General features: G+C 53.3%; 1 protein-coding gene and 1 long non-coding RNA gene across 3 annotated transcripts; one reads left to right on the forward strand and one right to left on the reverse strand.

Moving 5' to 3' along the window:
* Nucleotides 1–7,977: 7,977 nt before the first annotated feature.
* Nucleotides 7,978–11,203, reverse strand: LOC114707016. Of its 2 annotated transcripts, XR_003736589.2 has the most exons (5): nt 10,909–11,203; nt 10,624–10,728; nt 9,934–10,018; nt 8,928–9,108; nt 7,978–8,561 (listed from the first exon to the last, which is right to left on the reverse strand). It is a non-coding gene; the product is annotated as an uncharacterized LOC114707016 (long non-coding RNA). The 2 variants fall into 2 exon arrangements; XR_005090429.1 differs by lacking the exon at nt 10,624–10,728.
* Nucleotides 11,204–11,270: 67 nt separating this feature from the next.
* Nucleotides 11,271–18,777, forward strand: Nr1d1 (nuclear receptor subfamily 1 group D member 1). The gene is made up of 8 exons (XM_028889603.1): nt 11,271–11,925; nt 14,532–14,882; nt 15,170–15,258; nt 15,368–15,512; nt 15,854–16,500; nt 16,813–16,998; nt 17,438–17,648; nt 18,289–18,777. Exons 1-8 carry the CDS (start codon nt 11,895–11,897, stop codon nt 18,486–18,488), a joined length of 1,860 nt encoding a protein of 619 aa, XP_028745436.1. The 5' UTR covers nt 11,271–11,894; the 3' UTR covers nt 18,489–18,777.
* Nucleotides 18,778–18,925: the final 148 nt, after the last annotated feature.

Below are 18,925 nucleotides of genomic sequence, written 5' to 3' on the forward strand. Positions count from 1 at the left end.
GCCAAGCTGTGGACTTCCTGGGCTTTGGGGTGGGGCTTGGCGAAGGGAAGCCCTTTGGACACAGAGCCACCCAGTCTTGCAAGCCTGCCTCCCCTCCCCCCACCCCCTCTCTCCGCTAAGTGAAAGGCTCTGAAGTCACTCTTTGTGACCACAGTCTAATTTCCTTCCCCCACCCCAGTAGGGTTTCCTAGCCTGTGCAAAAACATCTACAGTCTGGGAGCGGGTGGTCACCCTGTGGCTCACCATGGGTCGGGGAGGCGCCTATTTCAGGATCTGCTTTCCCTGTCTGGAAGGAGGGATTCGGTTGTCAGGGTCTCGGGCCATCAGTTATTAATGGCAATTCACCCCCTCAAGTTCCTTCGCAGAACCTTGGGTCTGAAGTCTCTATATGATTAAACCTAGGAGTAAGCTGATTTCTGAGTACCTGACTTTGACTCAGCCTCCATTTTCCCTGAAACAAATCAGCTGAAATCTGAACTCACTCATGCAGCTCAAGACCAAGGAGATCTTTGCAGCCCGATGCAGCTGGCTGGGATGCGTTTATCGAGAATGAAGAGACTCAAACAAAAACCCACTTTCAGATCCCTGACAGGGGTCTCTCCGTCTTACTGAAGGGGCTCACTGCTCAAAACATCTGCATTTGTGGGAGGAGAATCTTCTGATCTGTCCACCAAGGCCCTGATAGGAAAAATGAGAATTCGGTCTGGTGGCCGCCCCCTGCCTCACAGATCCCCAGTGATCCTCGCAGATCCCCAGTGCCACTTCTGCAGCCAGTCTGCCTGCCGTCATCATCTACAGACCTGTGCCAGATCCCCAAGCTGCTCTCTGGAAACTTCAGCCCCCACAGCCCAGGCCTAGGGGAGAGCCGATGTAGGTCACTGCAGCTGAGCCTGCAGGTATCTCTGCTCCAGGCCCAGAGCCTTTCAGGCCCAGAGGAAGTCTTGCAGAGAAGCAAAAGAGAGAGCTCCGTGAGATTCAGACAAAAATCTATTGCTCAGAACAGAAATCAGGGAGAGTGAAGGAGTGTGTCACTGGAGCCCGAGCCTGCAATCAGCTCCCCCATGCTGGAGGGAAAGCGCGAGAGGCCTGGGCACGCTCTCGGTCCTGGGGTCCTGGGGTCCCCCTTCTTGCTTTCTTTGCCTACGTAAGGAGACTCCGCTTCTGGTGGCTATCCTCCACTCTCCAGTCACATTCCAGGCTCAGCTTTCATTCTCAGGAACCTTTGGGATTTACCTTTGAGACCCTCTGGCCACAGCGTTGGGGTTTTGGAATCGGCCAGTGCTATCCCCACCCTCCCCTATTGAAAACCTTTTCCTGCCTGTTATCTGCTAAACTCATTTGACCCCGGGAACTTCCAACCCTCTCATCCCTTCTCCTGGCTCTTCCTCCCCTTATGCTGGAGAGATCTAAGCAAGATGAGTTCGGGCAAATGTGTGCTTATGCATTAGCTTCAAAAGAGCAATCAAGGGTCTATGGCTAAACCTAGCTCAAGATCCCCAGGCCCTACAAAAACAGGCCCCATTGTCCATAATCATCTGTAACTCAGTTTTAGGAGACCCAATGCTCTCCTGGCCTCTACAGATACCAGCCATGCACGCAGTACACAGACAGGCCAAACACTGCTACACATAAAATAAAATAATAAAAAGAAACGAGAGAGGGTGGTGGTGGTGCACACCTTTAATCCTGGCAGAGGCAGGCGGATCTCTGTGAATTCAAGGCGACCCTGGTCTACGGAGTGAGTTCCAGAACAGCCAGAAATACTCAGAGAAATCTTCTCTCAAAAAAACAAAACAGCTGGGTGATGGTGGCGCATGCCTTTAATCCCAGCACTGGGGAAGCAGAGCCAGGCGGATCTCAGTGAGTTCGAGGCCAGCCTGGTCTGCAGAGCAAGATCCAGGGCAGGCACCAAAACTACACAGAGAAACCCTGTCTCAAAACCCCGCCCCCCCCCAAAAAAACAAACCCAACAACAACAACAAAACCCAACACCACCATAAAAATAAATAAGGGGAAAAAGTCTACCTCTAGCCAAAAAGAAAAAAGAAAAGAAAAAGAAAAATTCCAATAATGGGCTTTTCTTTTCGTGGGAGGGGGCATTGACTTGTTCTTCGTTTGCTTGCTTTAGAGAAAGGGTCCCACTATGTCGAGTAGGCTGGGTTCCACCTGCCTTTGCAAACTCCCGAGTGGAGTGCAGGGACTACAGGTGTGAAGGTCCGGGGTCTGCCACCTCATCTGGTCTCAGTGCTGGGATTTGAAGCCAGAGCTGCGTCTTCAGCCCCTCTCATCAGCTGTTTGAACAGGAAACTCAGAACGCAGGTGCCGGGGAAGAAGGGGAGGGAAAATGGAGGATCTGCTCTTCTGGTTGCTCCGTTCTTCCTCCAGTACATTCTCCTCCCCTTTGAGAACCCAGCAACTCACTACCCTGCTCCTGTTGTGCCATTTGCCCTCATTATCAGAATCCTGGCACACAGGAGGCACTCGATAAATGGGTTTTGTACAGAGTCAAACTAAATCTGACGATGCTTCCTGGCTGAACTCTGAGATGTTGCCCCACATTGGAGAAAGGTAAAAATATCCCCAGATCATGGCTGGATCTCCCGGAGAGGACTCAGACCTAGAGCTGTGTTTCCCTCTGACAATCAATCCCCTGGTGGGCGTCCTAAACCAGACTCCTGAGCTGTCGGTCGGCCCCAGCGTTTTGAGAGTCAGCGAGCCTCTGGTGGGCCTAAGAATGTGCATTTCTCACAGGGTTCCAGGTAACGCTAATAATCTCCACATTACTGATCTGAAAATCATTGCCTTGGTGAATCCCAGCCCCTCACCTCAATATTCACCACGAAGACCTGGTTGGTCCCAATATTATATAGGAGGAGGGAAGGGGGAGCATCGTGAGCACCTCACTTTTGCGCAGACCCTCCACCCTACGCGGTAAGGACAAGGCATGTCAATCCAGAACTTGATTGTCCGTGCCCTTTTCCTTTAGCCCGTTGACTCTATCCTTATTGAAAGTCACTTCCCCCAAAACATGTTTTGCTACAGCGAGGGAGCACTAGGAATTTCCTGTGGCTAGGCAGCCCAGTGTCTGCAGGGGTGGAGGCAGCGCCGAGCAATCCAGTCCTTCCCTTGGCTCGGGCAGGGCCACGTGCCCCACCCCCTCGCTCGCACATGTCTCCGCCGCCACCGCCGCAGCAGCCAGGCTGTTTATGAGCGAGTTGTTGTGGGAGAAATGGAGCAGGCGGCACATGCCCGGGCCATGTGACCCGGGCGGCCCGCGTGAGCTTCAAGACGGCACAAACACACTCGGCCCTGTCCTCCAGTGGCCGGGGAAGCAGGAGGGATCGACGGGGGAAGGAGGGAAAGGCCACTGGGCCGCCTTGTTGTCTGCTGCCCTGTATTCGGCTTGTGTCCTTTTTTCTCTCTCTTCTGAGCCACCGGGAGCGCAGGCATCAGCAAGGCAGCTTGGTCACCTCCCAGACAGCCCCTCGGCATTTACAGTCCTCAGAGCCTAGATTCCCCTAAATAACACAGGGCCTCTCCAGGTCAAGAGCCCAACATCTCTCACCCCAGCCTCCTTAGGATGTGGGGTCCTGGCCTCCAAGCTGAGACCTGCTTTCCCGGTAGCCTGGGCTCCCCAAACCAGGCTTTCCTGTCCCCTCTTTCTAGGAAGGCGGATGTCACACATTGGTGTAGCTAGTGTTCACTCCAGGATTAGAACAAGGAGAATCAGGGATCTGTGAGTCGGGGACAGGAAGCTAAGAACATGTCTGCAGCAGGGGTCTATGGAGACTGTGGATTGGAAGGGGAAGTCCCTTTGGTGGTCCGTGGTTAGGAGGAGCTGGAGACCTAGAAAGGCTGTCACACCGACTCCTGTCCAGAACAAGCAACCGGGCAAAAGACAAGTTCGGCTTTCATCCTCACTGAAGCATGTTTCCACCCCCCACCCCCCGCTCACAGGCATTGTAACCCCAGAGCCCCTACTTCCAGCCCACGGCTTCTGCCCCAGCCCACTGGTGACCCTGTTTCTGCACCGCAGTGACTCTTGCTGCGAGGTGTGCTGGAGTCAGGCGGACAGTAGGTTAGCAGGAACAAGCAAATGAAACGAGAACGACCCACATTTCCTCGCACACCAAAAACTTTGCAGATCCTGCATTGCAGAGCTGGCGCTTTTTTTTTTTTTTTTTTTTTTTAAATCTCTCCTCTGGGCCCCTACACACGTCTGCATTTTTGCAACCAGCACAGATTTTTTTTTTCTTCCAAGGGTGCAAACTGCGCATTCTAATGAGCCAAAGCTCCTTCCTGCCGCATTGAAAATCCCATCAAATTGCCAGCGCTTCCCCCCCCCATTTAGAAGAGGGGGAAGGATCCTAAATTTGTGAAGTAGCATCTTCTCCCTCCTTCCCCTGCCTCCCTCCCCCATCATCCTGCAGCCCTTCCAACCAACAGCTGCAACCAGTGGAGAAGGGCGGGAGGAGGGACAGAACGTGAGCTTTATTCCTTCTTTCCACACGGGCTGAGCTGGCGGGGCGGGGGTTGCTTGCTTTCTTTTTCTGGGAAGCCTACTGCACCCTCCTTTCCCTCCCCAGCCCAGCCAGTGTTTATGTAAGCCTCCCAGAAGCTACACAGGGCCCCCGATGCCTGCCCAGGCCCCAGTTCCTCCCAAGTCCATCCTTCTCACGAGGACTGTCATGAGCCTCCAGCTTCCCTAGACAGCTGCACTGGGATCTGCGAAGGCCCAAAGAAGAGGAGAAGCTGGATCAGGAGAGGGTTTGACAAGCTGCTTAGAACGGAGATACAGCATGCACAGAGGCACCCTGCCTTCTCACACATACGCACACCCTACACTTCTCTGCAGCTCAGTCCTCAGATGCTCTACTCGAGGACAGCCAGTGTGCAGGTTCAGGAGCCTGTACAGGAAGATAGTTTTCACCAGTGGCCTACAGCAGTGGTACAGCAAAGAGCGGCCAGGAGACATCCGCACGACATGTTGGACACTATTGTTCCCCTAGCTAGGAAGGTGGACCTTTACCAGAAAAAGGGTCACCTTGGGCTTGTCTTGTACTGCTAAGGTCAGTCCATGCCACTTCTAGGATCCTGTGATGTGACTGAGATCCTGAGCTCAGAGATGGGGACTCTCCTCTGACTTCCCCAAGCATTGAAGTATCATTGATCTTGGATGGTGGCTTTAGGTACACATATCTCAGGCAGATAAATGGGAAAGCCAGATTGTCTTTCCTTAGGGTCATGTCACAACTTACATCTGTCCTTGATGGCCTTCCAGACTTTCAGCAAACCTGGCTCATTCATTCATTCATTCATTCACTCATTCATTCGACAGAGTCTCACTGGCTGACCTAGAACTCACTATACAGACCAGGATAGCCTGGAACTCACAGAACTCTGCCTACCTCTACCTCCCAAGCTAGGATCAAATGGGTGAGGCACCACGCTTGGATGAACCCAGTTTTAATACATCCCTTGAAGGAAGCACCAAGGGGCTCTGAGGGCCCTGGCCTATCAGCCCTTCCCCTATCCATCCATCACCAGCTGGGGACCCCATCATTTAGGGGACTTGAGTGGAGACCTGAGCTCAGATGTCTGCTTGAGTCCCTCACCTCTGGAGGAGCCCATGTAGAAGTTTGGTGGTTTTTTTAATTGCCTGGTTGGTTTGGTTTTTGCATCCTGTTCTGATTTGTTCCTACCCTGTACAGCCAGACAATGTAGGATAGAGAAAGAGTTTAGGGAAAGAGGAAACGCTGGAGTTGAAGCAGAGGTTCTGGGAAGCGGAGGTTCTTGTGTGGGAGGCATCAGAAGTTTCTCTCCTTGATGGTACACCTCCCTTCCCAGAACCGCCATTGCAGGGGGCTCAGAGGCACCCCTGCAGTACCCATTCTCTCTGGGAGGGGAAGTCCTGCTGGTTGAATTTCTTCTTCAGGCCTGGCACTGACGCCCCAGCACTGCCATGCTTATTGATAGTGACATACAGTGGCTGTTCCAAGCACGCATAGCAAGCTTTACGCTTCCAGTAATCTCTATGACCTATCATTCTTTGATAGTGTTCTTTCTGTACACACAGCTTCAAGACAAATCCTAGTCCTTTCTGGCAGCCTGGCCAGGTTAACAAACATCTTTAAGACTCAGTTTCCTGATCTCCAAAATATAAAATGCAATCTACAGCCGGGTAGTGGTCCATGCCTTTAATCCCAGCACTTGGGAGACAGAGGCAGGTGGATCTCTGTGAGTTTGAGGCCAGCCTGGTCTACAGAGCAAGTTCCAGGATAGCCAGAGCTACACAGGGGGAAACTCCATCTCAGAAAAACAAAACAAAACAGAAAAAAACAAAACAAAACAAAACAAAAACCTGATCTATAGCACTGAGTTGCTATGAAAACCAAAGGAAATAATGTTTATAAGGTCCTTAGCGCTGGGCGGTGGTGGCGCACACCTTTAATCCCAGCACTCGGGAGGCAGAGGCAGGCGGATCTCTGTGAGTTCGAGGCCAGCCTGGGCTACCAAGTGAGTTCCAGGAAAGGCTCAAAGCTACACAGAGAAACCCTGTCTCAGAAAACCTAAATAAACAAACAAACAAATGAATAAATAAAATAAGGTCCTTAGCACAGTGCCTGGTATACAGTTGGTAGTTAATAGGAAACTTGTCTGGTTTCTGTTGAAAGAACTGTAGTAGGAAAGGGTGGAAAAACAGAACCACTGAATCCCGTCAGTCAGCCCTGGCTCCTGCCTTATCTTTTCTCAATTAGCCCAGACTTTGTCCCTCTGGTCTTGGGGTCCCCCACAAATGGTAGGATTTTGGATAGGGTAGAGAAAACTAGCTGGCCTTTTAGAAACCAGGAAAATGATCCAGGGAAGGCAGGGGATGAACCTCTTTTAGGTAAATGTCTGGTTCCCTGATTCAGGGCATCCCTGGGTTCTACCCCAGGTTTGCATCACCCGGACCAACAGGTTCTTACCCTGGACAATGGGTCCCTGGTGAGAAAGGAGGGGGATGGGAAGGCACCTAACTAAAGTCTGACCTACTTTCAGTAGGGACCCACCCTCAGTCAGTCAGTCAGTCTGCCCAAGATTTAGGCCACTCAAGATTTGCATAGGGCGTTGCCCTGTTACCCAGAACAACCAACTGTCAAGGAGACTAGATCAAACCCCCACCCCCTCCGGCGCTCACTGCACATGCGCACATGTAAAGGTGCTGTTTACATTCCTAACCATGGCCCCCAGCCCCCTAAAAGCATTCCAAGGAGCTCTGACCAGAGCTTAGAGCCCTTGATCCCTCTCGCCTTTTTCTCTTTCTTTTTAAAGATTAAAAAAAAAATTTTTATTTTGTGTATGTGTGCTTTGTCTGCATGTACGGATGTGTATCATGTGGGGGCATGTCTGGTGCCTGAGGAGAGCAGAAGGCGTCAGATCCCCAGGTCCTGCAGTTACACCCAGTCGTGAGCCACCACATGAGTGCTGGGAACTGAACCCAGGTCCTCTGCAAGAGCAACTAGTGTTTTTTGTTTTGTTTTGTTTTTTTTCGAGACAGGGTTTCTCTGTGTAGCTTTGCTAGCAAACAGAGAATCTAACAAAGCCTCCAAATAGTGAAGTCATGCCTCAGAATCCCAGACTTCAAAGAAGCCAAGTGTAAGTCCATACCATATGGATTCAGGGCTGTACTTTATTGAGTGCTGTTCATTGAGTCTGGCTCTAGGGAGCTAAAATTAGCTCTATATGTATATGTGAGTGCGTGGTGTGTGTGTGTGTGTGTGTGTGTGTGTGTGTGTGTGTGTGTGTGTAGTAAGCTAGAATGTCTGGCTGGTGGGAGTGTGAAGGGTATTGTGGTTGGGTTTTGTTTTGTTTTGTTTTTTGAGACAGGGTTTCTCTGTGTATCACCTTTCCTGGAACTCACTTTGTAGACCAGGCTGGCCTCGAACTCACAGAGATCTGCCTGCCTCTGCCTTCTGAGCGCTGGGATTAAAGGCATTCGCCACCTCTGTCCAGCTGTTTTTGTTTTTGTTTTGATACTATTTTTATTGATTGATTGAGACAGGTCTTCTACTGTAGTCAAGGATCAGTGGCCTGGAACTCTAATTAGCCCAGGCTCACTCTGAACTCATAGTAATCCTCCTGCCTTAGCTTCTAAACTCCTTGGATTATAGGCATGATCAGCCACCGTACAATAGATTGTATTGAACTATATCTGTTGTCTTTTTTTTTCCTTTCTAAACTTAATTTCTATTTTATGCATATGGTTATTTTGCCTGCGTGTATTTGTGTGCCTGGAACTCATGGAGGCCAGAGGAGTGGGCTGGAGTCTCTGTAGCTGGAGATACAGGGGGTTGTGAGCTGCCATGTTGGGTGTTGGGAATTGAACCCTTGTCCTTTGCAAGAGCAGCAATCGCCCTTAACCTCTAAACCATCTCTCTCTAGCCTCCACACCTGTTGTCTTAAGCCAAGGCTTAGGTCAAAGAGAGGCCACCCGTCTACTCTAGTCCCCGTTGAGTGAGATAGCACGTTCCATTGGTGGCCCTGGTTCCTTGGTTCCTCAGCTCTTCTTCCAGAAGCTCCTGATAAACAGAAAGAGCACAGTTTACTATTAGAATTTTCTAGAACCAAGCAAAAGCCCTGCCTTTCATTTTATTACCTTGACTCCAATAAAAGAGATGGAGTGGGAAAGGGGCTTATGTCCTCAAACCCACTGCAAGGACTCTTCAGAGCCACCTCTCTGACTTGGGGGTATGAGTAACATCCGTAACCCCCAGTACGAGGAAGGCAGAAGCAGGAAGATTAAAAATGTAAGGCCGTCCTACAGAACTAGACTCTGTCTCAAAAAAAAAAAAAAAAAAAGTTCTTTGTCAGGGAGAAAAGTGCAGCGGAAGTGGGGTCAGAGGTAACGGGCCTCCTTCCCTTCCTCCCAGCCTCAGCCTTCATACCTCACACAGACTGCAAAACAACCTTGCTTCTTGCCAAGAGCAGGGTTAGGCTGACTGAATTGCTGCTCTGGCTCCCTCCGCCTTCTCACTGGCTGCACACTCCAGGAGAGAGTCTTGATCTCTGGCCCTTCCTTCATATGGAAACATGCTCGTCGAGAGGACGTGGGCAGGACCACCACAGCTATAAACAAAGCAGAGGGCCTTGGGGAGACCCAGAGCAGCTAAGGGGCGTGTGCTGTGTGGGGTGGGGGTGGGGGGGTCTAGAGAGCGCCACGGGTCCCATTTGGGATTTGGAGCAGCCCTGGCAGATGCCTGGGTGGGGTCCCTGGGCTCGGACCCAGTCAGGGAGGTCACAAAGAGCAGGCGGCCAGGGACAGAGCAGCTCACCTCCCAGCTCTCCCTCCACACAGTCTAGGAGGAGGGGGGAGAAGGAGGGGAGGCTGAGTTCAAAACCAAGTTTTCCTGGAAAGTCTCTTTCCTTGTATGTCCTAGCTCCTCCCAGTTCCTCCCAGGGTGCTCTGCAGCAGCTTCCTAGCTCTGGGCCCAAGGGACAGGGCGTGCCAGAGAAAAGACTGCTTCCCCGTCTGTCCCGCTCTTGTTAGGTGTGGGGAACAGAGCTGAAGCCTAGCCTTCAGATGATCGGTGGCCGAGCCTGCTGCCCAGTCAACATCACTGGCCTTAACTCTCGGCTTACTTTTCCCTCGGTGCCCTCACTTTAATTTTTTTTGGGGGTGTGTGTGTGTGTCTCATATTGTTTAAGTCTCAAACCCCTGGGCTCAAGTGGTCCTCCTGGCTCAGTTAACCAAGTAGCCCAGGGCAAACCACCATGCCTGCCTATATGCTTTTCTCTGCTTCCTAGGGGGCTGCCCTGATTCCCAGGATTCCATTATTTCTTTCTCTGGAGCTGCCTAAAAGCAAGTGAAGAAAGGCTTCATGTTAAAAAAAGAAAAGCATCCCGGAAGCACTTCAGGGGACTTGGAGGAGAGAAGCAGGTGGCTTAACTCACCTGGCTGCTTGTGGATGCTTCAATCTCTCCGTACAACCCAAGCCCTTCTCCAGACCCGTGTTCCACTCCTGACTCAACTGCTGCTCTGAAAGAGAGATGCTAATTGTTTCTAAGTCCCGGTCAGTGTTTCTTCTGCTCATCTAGCCACGATCTCTGTGATGTTCATAAACGAGCATGGCTGAGTGGTGACGGCACACATCTTTAATCCCGGCATTGGGGAGGCACAGACAGGTGGATCTCTGTGGGTGTGAGACCAGCCTGGTCTACAGAGTGAGTTCCAGGCCTGGTAGGGCAGTTACACAGAGAAACTCCGGTGTCAAAACAAAAAAAAACCAGCAGTGGATGTTTGACCTTGGGCCAGTCCCTTCTTTTCTTTAGTAAGAGGAGGGAAGGTCGTCATCGTCCCCCCCCCCCCCCCCCCCCCCCCCCCGCAGTGTCCTGCCATGAAGAGAGCTACATGCATAGCAATCCTCCTGCCTCAGCCTCTTAAGTATGATGATTACAGGCATGAGCCACACACTCTGCCAATGGAAGGGGGGATTAAAATGATCCTCATGTCCTCTCAGGTAACCTGTGAACTCCTTCTGCTCCCAAGAAGCACTGCAGGGAGCAGACCCCTCCACATTAGCACCTCAAAGCACTTTCACCATGCTGTCCTTTTTATTTCCCAGATAAAGGGAAATGACTCACCCCAAAGTCAGTTGAGTGGGCAGTGTGGTGTCGTAAAAACAAACAGGGAGTCCCCAGGGATATCCCCACTGTATCTATGTCGTTCCTTTCTCGTGGGTATTCTTCCTGGGGGCGTAGAGGGGAGGGGGGAGGTAAGGGAAAGGGGATCACACTGTCTATCCGGCCTTGTCACCATAGCAAAAACCAGCTTAAACTCTTGACTCCAGGGAAATCTCCTTCCCCAGCTTGGTGCCCCGTGTCCCGTGTCCCATGCTCCCCCATTCCTCCCAACTCCAATAACCTCACCAATAACCTCGGGGTGAGGTCAGTTCTGCAATCACGTGAAGGTCTCACGTTTGCTAGGTTTGCAAAAAGGGCCTTTTAGCTTTGATCTTCCACGGAGCAGTAAAGCTTGCCAGGCCCTCCCCAGGAATTCACATGCCCTTGCCATACAAGGCTTCCCAAACACGCCACCCTGACTCTTCAGAAAACTCCACCCCGGTCCACTTGCAGCTCCTCCCCGCTGCCTGCAAGCACTTTTGCTTAGCAGAAAAGGGGACCGTCCGCACTCCGCCTACTTTGTCAGTAGACTACAAATCCCAACAACCTCGGCGGTGCGCAGACGCATAGAGCTCAACGTGCCGGCGGCTGGAAAAGTGTGTCACTGGGGCACGAGGCGCTCCCTGGAATCACATGGTACCTGCTCCAGTGCCGCGTGCGGCCCGGGAACCCTAGGCTGCTGGCGCCTGCGCAGAGCCCTCTGTCCCAGGGAAAGGCTCGGGCAAAAGGCGGTTGAGATTGGCAGAGTGAAATATTACTGCTGAGGGAACGTAGCAGGGCACACGTCTCTCTTTGCGTCTGGGTGCCTCGTTTCTCCATCACCTACTTACTTCCTGGTTGCAGCTTCTCTCCCTTTGGGACTTTTGCACCCGGAGCTCCAGATTCGCTACCCTGCAGTGTTGCGGAGCCTTCAGGAGTGGCATCCGGTGTACTGCAGAGACCCGACCCTCCTTGCTACCTAACAGCCAGATCTGCTGCAGGCTGATTCCTCACACACATTCTCTCTGCTCTTCCCATGCAAATCAGACCTCGGTTGCCTCAGCGTCCTACCCTCCTGCAGGGCTGCAGTCCGGCCACCCCAGAACCTTACTGCTCGGTGCCTGGAATCCTGATTTTGAGCCGCGGGCTCCACTTGTCTCCCTCAGCCATTGCCCAGGGGGCGAGAGAGACCATCGCAGCCTCCAGTTTGTGTCAAGGTCCAGTTTGAATGACCGCTCTCAGCTGGTGAAGACATGACGACTCTGGACTCCAACAACAACACAGGTACTGAGATTCTTATCATCCTCCTTGCTCTGTCACTGTCTCCATTTCCATCCACGGCTTATGAGAGGAACTTTGTAAGGGATTGGGGATTCCCTCTGGCCGGTGTTTGCTACTGTGCTGAGAGCCACTAGGAAGGATTTCCAGAGCCGGTTACTCTGGCTGGGAATGCGCCTAAAGCATATCATTACCACTACCCCTCTGAATTCCCCCGAGCCCGAGGAACTTGAATCTTGGGCAGGTGAAATGGAAGGTGGATACTAGTGGCGAGTGGAAGAGTTTAGGGAGACTGAGCACTCGGAAGCAGTGTCTGGAAAGATCCCCATCTGTTCACCCTTTGCAGCTCTAGTTGTCTGTCGCTTTTCCCTTTCCTCCAGTTCTAGCCTACTTCCAAGGAGTCGGGGAAGCTGTGGGATTGGAGGGGCTGAAGGAATGGGTCAGATCTTGCAGGGGAATCCTCAGTGGCAGTAGGGAGCTCCACTTGAGGAGTCGGGTGCTCGGGGCTCTTCTCCAGGCAGGGCACCCACAGCGCCTGAGCCTGGGGAGGGCTCACATGGCTGCAGAGCCGGGCCCACGTGCTGCATTTGTTTTCATTCAGTAGAAGCCGTGGCCACCATCCCATTGGTCATTGCTTCCCGGCCTCGTTACATAATGAGCTCCGCCCCTCAAGTTGCCTGAGCAACGCGTGTTCCCTTCTCTCCTCCCTTCTGATGTCCCGGCCCAGCTTGGTTTTAGGGCCCAGCCTTCGACCCAGGACGCCGCCGGAGGGGCGGGGCGAGGGCGGGTTTCTGCTTTCGACAGTAGGGAAGAGACGAAGGCGGTGCTTCGAGTTCCGGGGTTCCTCGTTGGGGAGCCACGTGCGAGGGGCACACGTGGAGCGGGGACGTGAGGCCAGCTGAGGGCCAGGCTCCCGCCCCGCCCTTCTCCACCTAGATCTGGGTGAAGCTGGGCTGACTCACCGCCCCCGCCTGCCTTCTTTTCCTCTCGACTGCCTGGCCCTCTTACCCTCCATGACCGAGACTTGAGTAAGATGGGGCCATCCCGGTGACTTCTTCTGGCCTCGAGTTTATGCGTCCCAACGAGACCTCACACTGGATCATCCTTACTCCCCCTAAGCCGAATCACACCCAACATCATTTTATTGCTTTTAGACCCAGCTTTTCCATATTCGTTCCCAAGGTCTTACTGTTCCCCAAGTAGCTCTTTGCCTGCCATGAATGTCTTCTCCTTCAAAACATGAACATCTTAGAATCAAAGCAGAAATCCTACTTCTTTTCCTCATACTGTTTTTTTCCTCACAGAGAGCAAAACAGACCAAAAGAGGAAGAGTTGATTTCCTCTAGGTTGGAAAGCAAATTGGTAGTGATACAGCTCTAGATTTAGAACTATGGTCTTTAAAGCAGCGCCCCTCAGTTCAAAGTTGGAAGACTTTTTGAATGACTTTCTCATGCCCTCTTTCAGGATGGGTAAACTAGGTCAAGTTCATTTAGGTCCACATAAATATCCCATCCCCCACCCCAGCCGTGAAACTGTAGCCGCTTAGCCATCCTGCGACTGTTTTACGGGCAGCTGGGTTCACCCTGACCAACCTTGAGCTATTTTAAGGCCGCCCTGCCTAGTTTAGTGTGTGTCAGTGGGTGAGCAAGACATGTGCTTCCGCAGACACGGTGGCATGGCATGTGTCAGCACACACACGTGTCTGGGGATCCTCCCTTTCCCCACTCCACCCAGGGCAGGCCAAGCAGAGTGCTTGGCAGAGGTGTGGCGGGCACGTCACCCTTCCCTTCTGCAGAGACCACGGGAGCAGGGCCACCTGGTTGGCCATGTAACCAGAGAGACAAAGTCCTTGAGTGGCCATAGAGCCAAAGTCATCATCTGGCTGAGACCCGAAAGCGGGACCGCCTAAATCCCCAAGCTGGACAATTTATACCTTCCATCTCCTGCAGCTCCTATCTCTTAAGTCTTTCTTGGACTCAGAGTCATTGTGACTCATCGCTTGGAGGCCAGGGGAACCAGGCTGAACAGAGTCCTTCGCTGCGGTACCCTGTGAGACTAGGTCTTTGGGTTTGAAGCGAAGATGACTGTCTTACCTTTGTATGACCTCTATCCTATTAACTCTTGGCTAGCCGACGCCCTTCACGGTCCACCACTGGATAGGTCTTAGCGTAGAACTGGCAGCTTGGTTTGTGGGTGGCGGTCAGCCACCCACCCTATCCCCAAGTCTGCCCCCTTATAACTAAGTTACTAGCTACAGTTGCTGTGTCCCCCAGGAAAATATCTAGGGCAGGGGTTCCCATGTATGAGATGCCCAGTGGGGTTATGCCTCACACCCAAAGCGGAAGTTGAATGTATTGTGCAAATAAATGGCCATGGGTGTTTCCTGTGACCAGGTCGACTCTCCTATGTAGCGTGTGATGGAGAATTTCTTGGAGTGACTAGGTTGACCTCGTCACGTCTCGTGTGTGGGGGAGAGCTGCTTATCACTCCAAGGTTAGGGGCTCTACGTGAATAACTCCTAAGAGGAACAGTATTTTGGTGATGATCGGCTGGTGCCCTTGACCCACAGACACGATGCTTGAGACCCTCCTCTTGCATTCTCTTGTTACTAGGTGGTGTTATCACCTACATCGGCTCCAGTGGCTCCTCCCCCAGCCGGACCAGCCCCGAGTCGCTCTACAGTGACAGTTCCAACGGCAGCTTCCAGTCCCTGACTCAAGGTTGTCCCACATACTTCCCACCGTCACCCACCGGCTCCCTCACCCACGACCCTGCCCGCTCCTTTGGAAGTGTACCACCCAGCCTCAGTGATGATAGCTCCCCTTCTTCGGCATCTTCGTCCTCCTCCTCCTCCTCCTCTTCTTCCTCCTCCTTCTACAACGGGAGCCCCCCAGGAAGTCTACAAGTGGCCATGGAAGACAGCAGCCGAGTGTCTCCCAGCAAGGGCACCAGCAACATTACCAGTGAGTAGATGCCCAACTGATTTAGGGGAAAGGAAGTGAGCCAGGATTTAGTTGATAGTTGGTTTCCATCCATGTAGAGACAGTTACTCTCCGGGTCTGTGTCCGGGCCTTTGGGATTTCTCTTAAGAGTTGTACGGGCTCCTGTCCAGTCCAGTTCAGTCTGGTCACCTGAGTGTTCCTAGACATGGGAGCTCCTCCTTAGCCCTTCCCTCCTTAGAAATCTTCAACCCAGAAAGGCTCTATATCTCAGGCCTCTCTGCTTACCCTCTGCCTGTCTCTTCCCACAGAGCTGAATGGCATGGTGCTACTGTGTAAAGTATGTGGGGACGTGGCCTCAGGCTTCCACTACGGCGTGCATGCCTGTGAGGGCTGCAAGGTGAGGCGGGTTGGGGTTGAGGACCCAGGCAGGTGATTGCACACCCCGCCCCCATGGTGCACAGCCTCAGCTTAGATGAAGATGTTCACTAGTCGGCCCTGCCTTCCAGGGCTTTTTCCGTCGGAGCATCCAACAGAATATCCAGTACAAACGGTGTCTGAAAAATGAGAATTGCTCCATCGTCCGTATCAATCGTAACCGCTGCCAGCAATGTCGCTTCAAGAAGTGTCTCTCTGTTGGCATGTCCAGAGATGGTAAGGCGGCATCCCCACGCCTCCTCCTTGCCCCATTTCCTTTCACCTTGTTTTCTGCCTTAACCCTACCATTTAAAAAAGAGCCTTAAGTTGAGACGTGGTACTGTGAGTGTCATTTGCGTGGAGGACGCTCATGTGTTAACCTCTTGGGCCAGCACACTCGTCTCCCAATCATCCCCCTGGTCACCTACTATCAAACCCTTCGAATGGGTGTGGCCTTGCCGGTTTCAGTTCTGAAGTGGAACCCCAGCTTTCAGGGTCTTGCCCTTTCAGGAGGAAGGAAGGGAGGGAGGCACGTGAGTATGTGAGAACTTCCTGACGCTGCTCTCATCCTGTTGCAGCTGTGCGTTTTGGGCGCATCCCCAAGAGAGAGAAGCAGCGGATGCTCGCTGAGATGCAGAGCGCCATGAACTTGGCCAACAACCAACTGAGCAGCCTGTGCCCTCTGGAGACCTCACCTACCCCGCACCCCACCTCAGGCTCCGTAGGCCCCTCGACACCTCCTGCGCCAGCCCCCACGCCTTTGGTGGGCTTCTCTCAGTTCCCACAACAGCTGACACCGCCCAGATCCCCCAGCCCTGAGCCCACCGTGGAGGATGTCATATCCCAGGTGGCTCGGGCCCATCGAGAAATCTTCACCTATGCCCACGACAAGTTAGGCACCTCCCCTGGCAACTTCAATGCCAATCATGCATCATCAAGTAGCCCTTCAGCGACTACCCCACACCGCTGGGAGAGTCAGGGATGCCCCCCTACCCCTAATGACAATAACATTTTGGCGGCTCAGCGTCATAATGAAGCATTGAATGGTCTATGCCAAGGCCCCTCCTCCTACCCTCCTACCTGGCCCTCTGGCTCTGCCCACCACAGCTGCCACCAACCAAACAGCAACGGGCATCGTCTATGCCCCACCCACGTCTACTCGGCCTCAGAAGGCGAGGCACCTGCCAACAGTCTCCGGCAAGGCAACACCAAGAATGTTCTGTTGGTGAGGGCATGGAGCCAGTGTGGAGAGGGGGAGGGGGCTCAGAGGTTGGGCCCAGAGTAAGGCAGCTAGTGTTCCTGGAGGCTGACAGTGGGGATACCCTCTGCCCCGGAAATGACATTCTACCCCGAAGCCTGGGTTCTACCTGGGAACTCTTAAATCATCAATTGGCACCTGTATGCTATTTTAGGTGAGAGACCCATCCTCAGGGGCCCTGGCTCTTAACCCAGGCAGAACGTGGAAAGCAGTCGGGCTGAGGGAGCCCAGGTGAGCCCAGCTGGCTGACATGCCCCTCCTCACTTGTTTTCCCCACAGGCATGTCCCATGAACATGTATCCCCACGGACGCAGTGGCCGGACCGTGCAAGAGATTTGGGAAGACTTCTCAATGAGCTTCACGCCTGCTGTGCGGGAAGTGGTAGAATTTGCCAAGCACATCCCCGGCTTCCGTGACCTTTCCCAGCACGACCAGGTGACCCTGCTTAAGGCTGGCACCTTTGAGGTGAGCAATCCTTTCTGTTGCCTGCTCTTGACTATGGGAAGGACCCAGTCAGAATAGCCTGGGGACTGGGGTGGGAAGGGGTTCACAGAGACGTTGGCACAACGGTATCTCTGACGGAGGAGGAAGGGAGCTCCCACCACTGTCACCCACCTCTGGGTATGTGGGACTTCTGTCCTCTCTAGGCTGGTGTGTACTCCAACCTCCCGAATCAGAGTAACACCTAGGGCACATTGCCCCCCTCTCTAGACAGGAGCCGATGGATGGTCTTGGGTTAAATGTGCATTCCAGAACTGATGGGTGCTTGCACTTGGGTCCCCCCTGTTGATCATTCTGAGGTCGCCCCCTTACTGGCAGTCTAAGGCAACAAAGGCGTTTTTGGGCAAACTGTAGGGGTCCAATGCTTCTCCCACCTCCCTCAAGATGACTGTCCTCCCTTCAGGTGTTGATGGTGCGTTTTGCATCATTGTTCAACGTGAAGGACCAGACAGTGATGTTCCTGAGCCGCACGACCTACAGTCTGCAGGAGCTCGGTGCCATGGGCATGGGCGACCTGCTCAATGCCATGTTTGACTTCAGCGAGAAGCTCAACTCCCTGGCGCTTACCGAGGAGGAGCTGGGTCTTTTCACCGCTGTGGTGCTTGTCTCTGCAGGTAGGCCAAGCTCTCGCCTGACCCTGGAGGAGGCACACGCAGGTTCAGTTTAACATACCTTTTATGGAGTACCTACTCTAGGCCAGGCCCGGCACTGGGCACTGGGGTACAGACATGATTCAGACACAGTCTAGCTTGGGAAACAGACTCATGCCCGACTAATTATAAAACAGTGAGATAAGTGTCACAGTAGAAGCATGAACTGGGGGGGAAGCACAGACAACTATTTCTGCCTGGGAGAGCTGGGGAAGGAGGTGACACTTGAGTAGCCTCAAAGGGACAAGATATTGCCGGGCATGGAGGGGGGAAGGGCATCCCAGGCAGGGGCAACTACAGAGCACATAGCGAGGGAGCTTGGCCATGTGTGGCCTGCTCAGGGGAGGAGGGTGGTCTGGAGGGGTGGGAGGTGGCCAGCCTGTGGCCCTGCTCCCAGTTGTTTGGGCATGCCCTGCTCTGGGGCAGAGGCCTGGGAGGAGGAGGATCGCCCTCCTTTTCCTCCCCCATCACCCTCCAAGGGGCCTCAGGGCGAGGCTGCCTTGCCTGCCGGGTCCTCGCAGACCTCCGGGTCCTCGTCAGAGGAGAGGAGGAGGAGGAAGAGGAGCTCGGGGAGCCTGCCTCACCGCTGTCTTCTTCCCCACAGACCGCTCGGGAATGGAGAATTCCGCTTCGGTGGAGCAGCTCCAGGAGACGCTGCTGCGGGCCCTTCGGGCTCTGGTGCTGAAGAACCGGCCCTCGGAGACTTCCCGCTTCACCAAGCTGCTGCTCAAGCTGCCGGACCTGCGGACCCTGAACAACATGCATTCCGAGAAGCTGCTGTCCTTCCGGGTGGACGCCCAGTGACCCGCCCGGCCGGCCTTCTGCCGCTGCCCCCTTGTACAGAATCGAACTCTGCACTTCTCTCTCCTTTACGAGACGAAAAGGAAAAGCAAACCAGAATCTTATTTATATTGTTATAAAATATTCCAAGATGAGCCTCTGGCCCCCTGAGCCTTCTTGTAAATAACTTCCCCCGCCCCCCTCACCATGCTTCCCCTCCCCCCCTATTTAAACCACTCTTGCTCTCCCGCCCTCCTCTGGCCCCCCCCTGACTTGTTCTGTTCCTGTCTCAAATCCAATAGTTCACAGCTGAGTTGGCTTCTGTGGTGTGTGCTCGTTTGGGGGCTGGGGGTGGAGGGGACTACTGCCAAGGCTGGGGGGGGGCACCTCTCCATCTGGTCAGCTTGTGGGGTGGGTACTCTGCCAGCAGATGGGAGAATATGGGGAAACAGCACACACGT

Source organism: Peromyscus leucopus, chromosome 8b (assembly GCF_004664715.2).
Source record: "Peromyscus leucopus breed LL Stock chromosome 8b, UCI_PerLeu_2.1, whole genome shotgun sequence".
NCBI classification, from domain to species: Eukaryota; Metazoa; Chordata; class Mammalia; order Rodentia; family Cricetidae; genus Peromyscus; species Peromyscus leucopus.